Raw genomic sequence first — 14024 nt, forward strand, 5'->3', positions numbered from 1 at the left:
TACTTTCAAAGTGGTTTCAAGTACATTTACATGCGTGGCATTAGTAGGTTAAGGGTTTGAAATCAAAGATGGAAAATATAAGGATACCAAGATACTGAATGAATGATTTTAATGTTTATGTTGTGACATCTAATAATGATTGAATGATATTTATGTTTGTGTTGTGACATCTATTACAGTTAAAAGATTTACTGGTGAGAACCATGGACAGCTACGTCAAACTGTTTGATCCAAACGACAAATGCAAACTTCCCCTGATGAAGATGGAACTGACCTTTGATGACCAGAAGATGCAGTTTTATCCTCCCAAAGAGGACCTGGAGGAAACAGTTCTCTTTGTGATCAACCACCTCTGTAAGGCCATGCAGCAAGTGCCTACTGTCCAGTCCTGGTTAGCCGGTGGCAGCACGGTCAACCACACAGACGCCACGGTGGCAGAACATGTGGTGAAAGCTGCAGTGGAGAAATTAAAAGAGGCAGTGAAGAGGGAGTTTGAAGGGCCTCAGTTGCACTTGGACTCATTTAGTAAGTTTGATCAGTTTAACTAATACTAAGTTCAATCAATATATTATGTTAAGGCCACTTACTTTTGGCAGAAAAGCCTTAGCTTACCCTTTGAGTTTGATTTTAATTTGAGGGTCTTCAGTTCATTTGGAAATGTTCGATAATAAGTTTCACCTGTTTATCACTCTTGCTCACGACTCAGTTCTGATTTTCAAGCAAAATGTATTGCAGTCTATGCATGGTTATTCTCCAATGATTTCAACAAATACATATACTATGCTGTTAGTATTTAATGGAAAAGGGAAAGAAAATATGTTTCATCATGGATTATTATTATAAATGCATGTTTACGTCATTGCATTTAATACTGTATTTCTTGATCTATTTTCAGTCAAGAGGTATGATTACATTGTCAATGGAGAGGCCTTGAAAGAAATCCAAGAATACGTCAAATATGAACACACCTTTGCTGAATATCAACAAGTAAGTATTACTTTTAATATGGTAATGTACTGATAAAGATCAGAGTCTGGCAAGAAGGTAGTTTATGATTGTCACATGGGTGTGTTTTTCTTCCAGCACATTGATAGATACAGAAATCTTGCCAGTGAAATCATGGGCCTGCCCAGTATTGAGCATTTTGACATGATTCGTTTGGATTGTGAGGATCTGAAGCGAGGCTTAGCTGAGGCAGCACGCGGATTGGCAGACGAACTTCTCAGGAAAGTGTCAGATGACCACAGGACTGAAAACAAAAGGTAACCAGGGTCTTCAAAAAACCATTGAGAACCGTAATTTACAAAATTATTTCATTTCTCTCTTCTGAATTGTAAGTTATAAAAATTTTGATGATGAATGCTCTGATACGGATATTGCATACCAGAAATTTCATATATTTCACAACATTGTGATATACTGACTATCAAAAGTCAACTTCACGTATAAAAAGTACAGGTTCACGTCATGAAGTACAGATTTTGTATGCCTGCACTTTGTTACACATATATATAATCTATGTTTTCCTTCCCAGCATTTGTGACGAATTCCAACTGATCAGGGACCGAGCCCTGAAACTACCCGAGACGAGTGAAGAATTGATGGACATGATGAAGTTTACACAGGAGGCTAGGACCAGTGGCATGGTGAAATTAAACGAACGCATCAAAGAGTCTAAGGACCGCCTGGCTTATCTCATCGATGTGTACATGTTCCCAGCGGAAGATATTGAACTCAACTGTGAAGTTCTGACCTGGCCGAATAGGATATCACCCGTCTTTGATGAAAATGACGAGGTTTGTGTCTTGTTTAGGTGTCTTACATATTAAATGATATGCAGATGGGATCTGATTTTTTTTCTTGTGAAATAGTACTTGACAAAGCCAACAGTATTTGGAAGGAGTACAATTTATTTATTATGATTTTGATTTTATGAAACTTTAACCATACCACATTCAAATTGCTGAATCAAGTATTCTTGAACCATATCCTTAAAGTTTTTCTTTATGCTACTAGCTGATTGAGAAATCCAAACAGTCTGGAGAGAAATCATTACTGGAGAAGAGAGAGAAGGTCATTGCAGAGCTAGAAAAACTCCGCCAGCGAGTGGATGAATTTAACGATTACGGAGAATTAGACATGATGACCCAGTATGTACAGGATGTCCGCGCCGTACAGAAACGTCTATCCGATGTGCAGGAACAGATTAGTTTCATCAACAAGGTCAGTCCACTATATTGGAGTAAAATTATTTGCCCCAAAAAATTGCAAGATTTTTAGCCGAGTTGCAACGAAGTTGAACTCGGCTATTGGTTTGGTGATGCGGTCGGGCGGGTGGGTGGGCAGGCGTCAACAATTGGTTTCCGGATGATAACTCGAAAATTTTACAATCTAATCAAATGAAACTTTGATATATTGTTAGGTACCAGGTAAGAAAGACCCCTATTGATTTTGGAGAAAATAGGTCAAAGGTCAAGGTCACAGTGACTGAATATAGAATGAAAATTTCAGAAAAATTTGGTTTCCGGATGATAACTCAGAAAGTTTAAATCTGAATCAAATGAAACTTTGATATATTGTTGGGTACCAGGTAAGGAAGACCCCTATTGATTTTGGAGAAAAAAGGTCAAAGGTCAAGGTCACAGTGACCGAATATAGAATGAAAATTTCAGAAAAATTTGGTTTCCGGATGATAACTCAGAAAGTTTAAATCCGAATCAAATGATACTTAAAGATATTGTTATGTACCAGGTAAGGAAGATGACCACTTTTGATTTTGTAGAAAATAGGTCAAAAGTCAAAGTCACAGTGACCGAAAATAGATTTAAAATTCCAAAAAAATTTGGTTTCCGGAGGATAACTCGAATTTTTTTAATTTGAATCAAATGAAACTTAGATATATTGTTGGATACCAGCAAAGCAAGGCCCCTATTGATTTTGGAGAAAAAAGGTCAAGGTCACAGTGACCGAAAATAGATTGAAACTTAAGACAAATATGGTTTCTGGACAGTAACTCAAAAAGTTTAAAACTGAAATTAGTTCTTCACAATTATAAATATGCCACATCATTACTGATTTTACAATGTATCCCATGCAACTCGGCTCATGCACCCCTGGGTGCATACATTGATTTTTGTTTATTTCAATGCCCTCATAGCGTAAAAATAGGTATTTTCAATTGGTAAGAAAATTTAAAATTTATATTGATTTTATTGTACATGTAAGTAAATTGATTTGTAGTTGCAGTTAGTGGGAAGAAGTTTTTGAACATTGCCATAGTTTCAACCATTTGACTCTTGTCTGTTTCAGGAAGAACATTTATACAAGTACCCAATTTCTACATACTCAGCAGACGTAGATGAAATCACCAACCAGGTGGAGCCTTTCTACAGGCTTTTCAACATTGTACTCAGGTGGCAGAAAGCAGAGAAAAAGTAAGACATACTGTATTATACTAAATTATAAAGTGTTTTATGTTGAAAGAAGTTTTAAGAACTTATATATTACATGAAACTACTTGTTAGTTGTATGGTGTAGAAATAGGCAGTGAAATATACGTGCATTTGTACATGTATGTACTAGTCCAAAGAAAGGGTTTTTAATCATAAAAGTGGAAAAGGGTGGGTAGGTTTACAGTGTGGAGTATTTTTGATTAGGTGGATGGATGGAGCGTTCATGGATCTGGATGCAGAACAAGTGGAAGGGGAAGTTGATGAGTACACAAGAGATATCTACAAAGTCCAGAAGGTCTTCAACTCCAGACTTAAGAAAATCCAGCTGGAGGTGGATGATCGTAACCGTGAGCGGAAGAAGCGAAGGCGGCATGCAGAGGAGAACGGACAGGAAATCTCACCAGAAGACCAGGATGAAGCTGTTGTTCCACCTCAAGGAATGGAAATTTGTACTAAGGTCCAGGACAGCATGAGAGAATTCAAGGTAAGAGGAATGTAATTTTTAGAGGGGGGGAGGGGGGGGGGGGGTCTTGAACTCCATGACAGATGGAAGAGATGGTTATGGGTATTAAGATACATGTAAGTTCCATCTTTTGATTGCACAAACAATATTCTTCAATGTGAAAAAGTTCCAGACAAATGTTTAAGATTTACATAAAATGCATAGTTAAACTTGCTACCATTTAAATTTTACAATGTCATGTATATTTGTTTTTCAGGACAATGTGCCAGTGATTGGAGTTATGTGCAACAAGGGCATGCGTGCTCGACACTGGTCTAAAATGTCTGACCTCATGGGCTTCGACATTACACCCAATGCAGGAACCACACTACGAAAAGTACTCAAACTGGATATTGTACCTCACATGGAAATGTTTGAGGGCATCAGTGCCGCTGCCACCAAGGTATAGATATGGAAACTTCACCATAAAAGTATTTCAGCATTGAAAATTAAAGTTACAGTGAAGACATGATTTATAGGTCAATAAAGTCATCTTTCCAATCTACCTTTTCAAATTGAAAATATTGCATGAAAATGTTTTGACAGAATTATTAGTCATTATCCAGATGTATAGTATTTGACATTCTTTATGAGTTATTGTCTAGGTAATCATTATTTGACATATGACTTGGCCTACTGTTCAGATAAATATTACTTGACTTGCTTTATGGGTTGCTGTCTAGATAAATATTACTTTACTTGCTCTATGGGTTGCTGTCTACATAAATATTACTTGACTTGCTTTATGAGTTGCTGTCTAGATAAATATTACTTGACTTGCTCTGTGGGTTGCTGTCTAGATAAATATTACTTGACTTGCTTTATGAGTTGCTGTCTAGATAAATATTACTTGACTTGCTCTGTGGGTTGCTGTCTAGATAAATATTACTTGACTTGCTTTATGAGTTGCTGTCTAGATAAATATTACTTGACTTGCTCTGTGGGTTGCTGTCTAGATAAATATTACTTGACTTGCTCTGTGGGTTGCTGTCTAGATAAATATTACTTGACTTGCTCTGTGGGTTGCTGTCTAGATAAATATTACTTGACTTGCTCTGTGGGTTGCTGTCTAGATAAATATTACTTGACTTGCTCTGTGGGTTGCTGTCTAGATAAATATTACTTGACTTGCTCTGTGGGTTGCTGTCTAGATAAATATTACTTGACTTGCTCTGTGGGTTGCTGTCTAGATAAATATTACCTGACTTTATGGGTTACTGCCCAGATGAATGTTATCTGACAATGTTTTCTTTGCCATTTACATGAAGTCATAGTTTCCTTATTTTCAAAGGATGGGTATTTACTGAAAGATTCCTTTAACAAAGCATTCTCCTACTGGAGTAAGTGGCATTATTGTATTTATTGTCTTAGGAACACTCTTTGGAGAAAGCTATGGCTAAGATGATGGAAGACTGGGACTCCATCAACTTTAACCTGATCGGGTATCGTGACTCGGGTATCAACATCCTGTCCTCGGTGGACGACATTCAGACCACACTGGACGATCAGATTGTCAAGACTCAGACCATGAGGGGGTCACCTTTCATCAAACCGTTTGAAGCAGAAATAAAGGTTAGTGTCATATAAGTCATTAGGACCCAGCGTAATAAAAATTAGTTCAATTTAACTGACAGTTACATATGGTAGAGATCACTAGAACTTAATTATGAGTTCAATTTATATCATTACTTTGTAACTGAGTCATCTTGATTTGCATTGATACCTTAATTTTATTTAAGTTTTTAATTTTGAAATTGATTGTTTGTTTGGTGGGTTTTTTTAAATTTTTTTATTTTTATTTTGATTACATATCTCCTTTGTGTGTCAATATGTGATGAGTTCAGTATTTGGGTACACATTTGGAGTATTTGTGTTTCTGAATTACAGTATACAATGTATAATGAGAATTAGCACACTTTTTTTGAATTTTGATTGGTTGTTGTTGCTAGGTATGGGAGGAACGGTTGCTAAGGATCCAGGATACTATTGATGAATGGTTGAAGGTGCAGTCCCAGTGGTTGTACCTGGAGCCCATCTTCTCATCAGAGGACATCATGCAACAGATGCCTGAGGAGGGCCGGCTGTTCCAGATTGTAGACAAGAACTGGAAAGATATCATGAGGCACACGACCAAGGACCCCAAGGTGCGGCTAGCAAATGTTACCCAAGAAATAATCTTTGGATAGATTTGTGATTTCAGCTAGATTTCTCATTGGTTTTCATGTAAAGAGGACAACTAATATTTGTCTTTTCAGTTTGATACATACAGACTGTACATGTAAATCAAAGTAAAATTAGTAGAATTGTAATATTATACATTTATTGTATGATAGTGAGGGAGATATGAAGATGTATTCACCCAAGGAAAATCATATTCCCCGAGGGAAATGCTGATATAATCATATCTCCTGAACATTCATGCAATAATTTGTTTATATAACTGAAACAAAGCAAGACTACAAAAATGCATTTGAAATTGGAGTCCGTTCATCTATACATTGTATGTAGCTGAAATCGCCCTAGCGGTAACACCACACCGTCAATGTATTAGACAGTACAAACAACGAAGTACAGTGATATGATAACCGTTTCTTGTATTTCCATTCTCCTTAAATATCGATTTACTTGCGTGTTTTTGTATCAACCAAAATTAGATTTAACTGTGTATCAGAAACCGGCTTATAACCAAATTCCTTTTGTGCCTTACGAACTTAATTAAAGTAATGACTCGGACTTTTGTGACATCACAATAATTTATGTTTACCTTTGCATAAACTTTATAGAAAATGCACGAGGCTGCTGAAGGGGGTGAAATATGATGGGGAGATATGATGTTTTAGGGAGATATGAAGTTTTATCCTTCCTTGCATGTGACTTTTTTAGACCAATCAGATTACACATTGCATAAATTGCTCATACTGAGGTATAATATCAATTAATGATATCCTGGGACTTTGAAATTTGTCTTAGTAACATAGACTCAATTTCAATCTCACATACAGATGTACAATAGTGTAAAACAGAGGTTTCAACAGAGAGTATTTCAAATGCACTTTTAAATAATTCCTGTATCATTTTGAGTATTGTTACTTACCTGGTTTGTTCTACATAAGACTACTAATTTATGAAAGATGAATTCAAATTTTTTTTCTGGGACCTGTTTATGCTATAATAGCTAATTTTTTGCTAAAATGAAGTAAATGTTGAAAATAATTAGTATGTAGTAAGGTCAAACAAAAATCTTGTACTTTTCATCCATTTTTTTTAACCTCCATGGGACTCGAACCTCTGATCTACAGATCAGTAGTCTTACACTTTAAACCACAAGGCTAACCAGATAGATAACAATTTTTTTAAGTTGAGGAATATATGACAGATATATATTTATGCATTTGTGATGTGATTTCTTTTTTAAAAATTATGAAAATATGGTATTAGTATTCCCCTTTAAACTTGAAATCAATGGGCAAATTGTCTTGCAAATTAATTCTATTGTGCATGGCTGATGTGTACATCCAAGCATAATTTTTTTTTAGTGTAAAACATGAAAGCGCAATCATTGATTAGCTTGTTTTTGAATCTTATTTGGTAGAGAAATACATTTATATACTTGTACACGTGTGTTGGTTGTGTAACTTGAGTACATAATTTAGTAAGGCTATGCAAAAAGTACAGTAACGAAAATAAGTATTAAATTGTATATTACAGGTCCTGAATGCCACCAACTTGCCAGGTCTGCTAGAAAAACTCCAAGACAGCAATAACCTACTGGACAAGATCATGAAAGGGCTGAATGCCTACTTAGAGAAAAAGCGTCTCTTCTTCCCACGGTTCTTCTTCCTGTCCAACGACGAGATGTTAGAAATCCTGTCTGAGACCAAGGACCCACTCCGAGTGCAGCCGCACTTAAAGAAATGTTTTGAGGGCATTGCCAAATTGGAATTTGATAGCAAACTGGATATTCATGCCATGTTTAGTAGTGAGGGAGAGAAAATTGAAATGGTGCAGACAATTTCAACATCTGAAGCTAGGGGGGCTGTGGAGAAATGGCTGTTACAAGTACAGGATGTGATGTTGGCATCTGTCAGAGATGTCTGTGCTCATTCCATGGAGGTAGGCCATATTTTCTTTACCAGTTAATTCCTTTGAATGATATCATTATGAAATAGTTTTTCCCCATGTGAGGTCATATTTAAACTGGTTAAATGAAAATGCTTTAAAAATAGACCATACAAGTGTTGAATATATTGTGATATGGAGAAAGATACTAACTGATGTTTATTTTCTGATGTCTTTGTTTTATGTTACTGGAAATTGTAGACAGTGAGTTGAGCCTTATAGACTGTGCATGCTCTATCAGTACACAGTACCTTAAACAGTGCACTACATGTTGTTATCCAGGACTTTTCAGAATAATATACATGTAATGTGATTTAAAGTCAGTACACTTTTGATATCATACAAAATTACTGGAGATCTACAAAATGAAAAGGATTAATCATCATCGTTTCTTCTTTATAGGCTTATTCAATTGAACCCCGTATCAACTGGGTGCGAGAGTGGCCGGGTCAGGTTGTCCTGTGTGTGTCTCAGGTGTACTGGACACAGGAGGTCCATGAAGCCATCAGAAGTGGACCAGGTGGACTGAAGGACTACTGGGAAAAACTGCAGCAACAGCTGGGTGACATTGTCATCCTCGTCCGAGGCAAATTGTCTAAACAAACTCGTACAACGCTGGGGGCTCTGGTCGTCATTGACGTACACGCCCGAGATGTAGTACTGCAGATGGCAGATAAAGGTTGGTTTCTGAAGTAACTTTATTTTACTGCAGTTTGAATGTTTCATTTATGAATTTCTTACAGTACTACAGATTAAATACTAAGAGTTCATATTCAGTATAAAGTCAAAGAACAAAATACAGAGAGAGTGAATAATTGATGATGCTGGAAGATACATGATTTTTGAATATTCATTAATAGGAGAATTTATTCAGGTGGCATTGTGGTTAATGAAACACTTTAAATTTTGTTTATTTATAGGTGTTGCCTCAGAAAATGACTTTGCTTGGTTGGCCCAACTTAGATATTATTGGGAAGAAGAAAACATGAGGGTCAGAATGACCAATGCCACTGTGAAATATGCCTACGAATACCTGGGTAACACACCCCGATTGGTCATTACACCTCTGACTGACAGGTGCTACAGAACTTTGATTGGTGCATTCCATTTGCATTTGAATGGGGCACCAGAGGGGCCTGCAGGAACTGGAAAGACTGAGACAACAAAGGATCTGGCCAAGGCTTTGGCTGTACAGTGTGTGGTCTTCAATTGCTCTGATGGTTTGGACTACCTGGCCATGGGAAAAGTGAGTAGATTTTCTCTTACAAACAACTATGTATCTTTTATGATTGGAATAAACATATTATCTTTATGGAATTATGATAGGCAGATACAAATGTAGAGAACTATTTGTGTAACAGGAACACCAAAGTAGAGTGAAACTTGGTGTGTTTGAAAATGTGAAAGTTTATTGACAACATTGAATTACAGGATACATATCCTAGCACTCAAAGTTACAGTCTTAGATTATACAACATCATATTAAACAAGTTACACTATGTATACAGATTTAGTTGTGAAATGTTTACGTTTACATATCCTAGCACTCAAAGTTACAGTCTTAGATTATACAACATTCATGTTTGACAAGTTACACTTTGTATACAGATTTAGTTGTGAAAAGTTTACGTTCTGAATTCAGAAATGGGCTTACATGTAATTCAGTATGTGCTCTTGGTGTATTTCAACAGTTCTTCAAGGGTCTTGCTTCAGCTGGTGCCTGGGCTTGCTTTGACGAGTTCAATAGGATTGATCTGGAGGTGTTGTCTGTCATTGCCCAACAGGTAACTGACTCAGAGAAAGTTAACACAGCTGTGAGGAGACAGATATGAATTGACCTTGTGTTCATTTTTGTTTTAAATTCATGGTACTTACTGTCAAATAAAAAAAATCTAGGAAATTGTTTGCATAACAAATGAAATAACAGAATAAATGCCCTTGGAATTTTTTTTCCTTCTCAATAGATGTATTGAAATCCATCAATATTATAATATCTGATGTTCTTGGTTTTAGATTTTGTGCATTATCCGTGCTGTGAGAGCAAATGTAGACGTCTTCATGTTTGAGGGAACAGAACTCTCTCTGAACCCTAACTGTTACGTTTGTATCACCATGAACCCTGGTTATGCCGGACGTTCGGAGCTCCCCGACAACTTGAAGGTTCTGTTCCGTACCGTGGCTATGATGGTGCCAGACTACGCCATGATTGCTGAGATTTCGCTGTACTCCTTCGGTTTCCAGAATGCCAGAAACCTGTCTGTGAAGATCGTGACTGTGTATCGACTCTGTTCTGAACAGTTGTCGTCCCAGTTCCATTACGATTACGGAATGCGAGCGGTGAAGGCTGTCTTGTCAGCCGCTGGAAATCTCAAGCTGCGGTTCCCAGATGAGGATGAGGATATATTGGTTCGGTTTTTTTTGTTTTAAAGACCATAAGGATGTTTTGAAATCTTTTTCTTTTACTAAAGTATCAAAAGAATGATTTGGGATTAATTTGATATGATGGTAATTATTAAGTGAATGTTCATTTTTAGTGTAAGAATGAGTTCTAGGTAACATGCAATTTTGTGATACAACACCAAAGACAAAAAACATGTTAGAGAGAGGTTTTGATTTACAATATGATATTCTAACTATGAAACATTTGTTTTCAGTTACTGAGGTCTATTATTGATGTCAACCTCCCCAAATTCTTGTCTCATGATATCCCACTGTTCAATGGTATCACATCAGATTTGTTCCCCGGGGTTAAACTCCCTGAGGCTGATTATAAGGTCTTCTTAGATGCAATGATGAGAGTGGCTGCAAAGAAAAACCTCCAATTTGTGGATTTCTTTAGAGAGAAACTTATCCAGACTTATGAAATGATGATCGTTAGACACGGGTAAGATAAAATTGAACTTAATTTGATATAGCAAGTGGATAGCAATAAAATAATTAATAACTGATTTTTATCATTGTTTGTTGAACACCTAATCTTCATTGCTGAGCAAGACCATGAAAGCAAATGATCATTCATCAAGATCAGGTTAAGAGATCAGAATACAAAATGTCTATTTTTCTCTTTGGCAAAACCACGATATGTGATGCCAACAAAAATTCATGAGACCAGTTTACAAGTTTCGCAGCCTTGAATTAGCCCACAGTTAAAGAATTGTACAGTGTATATTGTATAGAGCTAAAATGTAAAGTTGACTGAAAGAACTATGTATATGATAAGGATTCTATTAGCCTACAAAAATTGATTGTCATATGCTTTTGTCAAAAATTTACGTGTTTTTTGTGCAAGAATCAAAGTTAGCTATAATTGGAATTATGACATCATGTATATAAAACTTCTCAGTTGTTTTCGATATTTTCACATAAAATGGCTATAGTTTTCACTTGCTTTCTCTTTTGGATAGCATACTTGAACAAACCTCATAGTTATGTCTTAGATAATCTTTCCAGTGCACTGGAAACCTGAAGTGATTGAAAAATTTTGTTTATGACAATGAACATCGGAGACAAATGTGAAATAATTGAATGAAATAAGATTTGATTTTCTTTCAAGCTTTAAAATTTCAAGTTTTGTAGGAGGCCCAGAAATATTTTTATCATATAAGATTTTTATCATATACATGCAGTCCTTTACAAGATTTTATTTTTTTACCATAACAAGTCTCTTTATACTATGAATAATTCAGTGTGTGTACATTGTACCTGGAATCAGGGAAATTAACTTATCAAATATTAAAAACCTGTTTAATTATGAATTACAGATTTATGTTGGTTGGAGAACCCTTCGGCTGTAAGACTATGGTCATAGAAACGCTATGTGAAGGAATGACCTTACTGAATGAGGAAGGTCACGATGAAGACTATGAGAAAGTCTTGTACCGAATCATCAATCCTAAATCTATCACTATGGGTCAGCTGTTTGGTCAGTTTGACCCTGTTTCACATGAGTGGACAGACGGTGTTGTGGCAAACACTTTCAGGGAATTTGCCTCGACAGACACACCGGACAGGAAGTGGGTGGTGTTTGATGGGCCGATTGACGCCTTGTGGATTGAGAACATGAATACTGTGTTGGATGACAATAAGAAACTGTGTTTAATGAGTGGAGAAATTATACAGATGTCAAATCCTATGAGTCTAATCTTTGAGACAATGGACTTGGCTCAGGCCTCAGTAAGCACAACTTCTTTGGTAAAATTATTTCAATGCGTCAAAGAGTTCTAGATACATGTAGCAATGGGTTGAAAGAAAAATTCAATGGTTGGGAAAAAAAGAGTTGCATTCAAATATAAAATATAAACTAGACATATTAATCAGAAATTCAGATTTTTTATTTCATGAATACTGGTACATGTGCCATAACCAGATGAGTGGTTGTGTATGCCCATCGTAAATTCACCGATTTAATGACTTCGTTCCTCATTCTTTACCAATGAATTCTGGTATTCTTTCAGCCTGCCACTGTTAGTCGATGTGGTATGGTGTATCTGGAACCCACAACTCTGGGATGGCGGCCCATCGTCAAGTCTTGGATTGATGTGTTCGGCGAGGTGATGGCACGGGAGAGTGGGGAGGTGCTACACGACATGTTTGAATGGCTGGTCGATCCTTGTCTAGAGTTTGTCAGGAAAAACACCAAAGTATGTTCAATATCTTATCTCAAAATTTGTAACTCATATCAAATTAGAATGATGCGTTTTTATAACTCGAGAAGTAAACTTGAGCAAAAATTGTTATAAAAATATTATTGTTTTGATGGGCAATCATGAATGCTTATGGACATGTTTGATTGATAATGCATTTGAATTCCATAGAAATGGTTCGGAATGAGAAATGTAATAAAAAAAAATTTTAATCATAAGTGCCAGATATAAGCATATACCCCTGTACATCAGAGCATCTTAGAGATATGTTGCATGTAATCAAAATCCATCAAATTTAATTTGCTTTCAGGAGTATCTTGGATCTAAGCAAGCAAACCAGGTTCGATCGCTCATGTACATGATTGATATGTTGATGTCGGAGACCTTGAATAAGGAGGATGCGAATGAAAACAAACATGTCAAGAATTATACCCTGGTAATCTTTACTCAAGTCACAGAGAAAGTTTTATATCAGACTTTATTATATACTTTCAATTTCATCTCTTCTTTTTTCTTTAAAAGTTTGTGGGCATATATACACAATATATGCCAGGAAACATTCCGGCGCGCAAACATTATGTCACAATCAAATTACTACGCCGTTAATTTTCAAATTTTTCGTGTTTTTCATCTTTTACTCAGTTAAACCAATAAAGAAATTGTTAAAAATAAAATTATTGTTAGTTTCTAAATGAAATCGAAAGTATATAATAAAAAGGTTATAGACTTTGTATGGGGAAATATGATGACCTTGTTTTTTGTCGCGGACGGACCTTGCAAGCTTGGTCCTTTTACGCGCCAAAAAACTCGGTCGTCATATTTTCCCATACAAAGTCTATAACCTATAAGTATTACTTTTCATTCTTTTGTATGTGGTCTTGTACTTTTCAATTATGTAAACACATACATTTAAAATCAAATTGGGAAGGGAAGTGTTTAAATGAGGATGTAAAATGTTAATTAATTTTCCCTCTCTTCTATTTCTTCAGAGTGCCATGCTGTTTTCTATTCCCTGGACTATTGCAGCAGTAGTAGACAATGATGGCAGACAGAAATTTGATGCTTTTTATAAGGATTTATTGAATGGAAAAATTGAAAGCAGCCCAGTGCCAAAATCAGTGGGCAAATTCGATGTTCCCTTACCAGACGCTATGAACTGTTATGATGTCTTCTTTGAGGTGATTTTGTAGTTGTACTCAGTAATGTCTTATAATAGGGCACTATTTAAATTTCTCAATCACAAATTTGGTAATATTTTAAAAAGAGCATCTTGTAATTAACGTTATTTTTTCCCCTCAACAGTACATT

The 14024-nt window shown here is 36.0% G+C and overlaps 1 protein-coding gene across 5 annotated transcripts in view; it reads left to right on the forward strand.

The window, feature by feature from the left end:
- LOC125654306 (dynein axonemal heavy chain 12-like) overlaps window positions 1-14024 on the forward strand; it is a 44706-nt gene that overhangs the window by 7358 nt on the left and 23324 nt on the right. For all 5 annotated transcript variants that reach the window (XM_048884180.2, XM_048884185.2, XM_048884182.2 and 2 more), the window contains 20 exons: window positions 180-525; window positions 896-987; window positions 1084-1262; window positions 1535-1796; window positions 2017-2223; window positions 3310-3434; window positions 3657-3936; window positions 4172-4357; window positions 5326-5526; window positions 5904-6098; window positions 7663-8067; window positions 8476-8752; window positions 8994-9319; window positions 9765-9857; window positions 10087-10479; window positions 10728-10957; window positions 11835-12246; window positions 12528-12713; window positions 13027-13152; window positions 13706-13894. In XM_048884180.2, coding sequence (XP_048740137.2) covers window positions 180-525; window positions 896-987; window positions 1084-1262; window positions 1535-1796; window positions 2017-2223; window positions 3310-3434; window positions 3657-3936; window positions 4172-4357; window positions 5326-5526; window positions 5904-6098; window positions 7663-8067; window positions 8476-8752; window positions 8994-9319; window positions 9765-9857; window positions 10087-10479; window positions 10728-10957; window positions 11835-12246; window positions 12528-12713; window positions 13027-13152; window positions 13706-13894 — 4710 coding nt within the window. The remainder of the gene's footprint in view (window positions 1-179; window positions 526-895; window positions 988-1083; window positions 1263-1534; window positions 1797-2016; window positions 2224-3309; window positions 3435-3656; window positions 3937-4171; window positions 4358-5325; window positions 5527-5903; window positions 6099-7662; window positions 8068-8475; window positions 8753-8993; window positions 9320-9764; window positions 9858-10086; window positions 10480-10727; window positions 10958-11834; window positions 12247-12527; window positions 12714-13026; window positions 13153-13705; window positions 13895-14024) is intronic.

Source organism: Ostrea edulis, chromosome 7 (genome assembly GCF_947568905.1).
Source record: "Ostrea edulis chromosome 7, xbOstEdul1.1, whole genome shotgun sequence".
Classification (NCBI taxonomy): domain Eukaryota; kingdom Metazoa; phylum Mollusca; class Bivalvia; order Ostreida; family Ostreidae; genus Ostrea; species Ostrea edulis.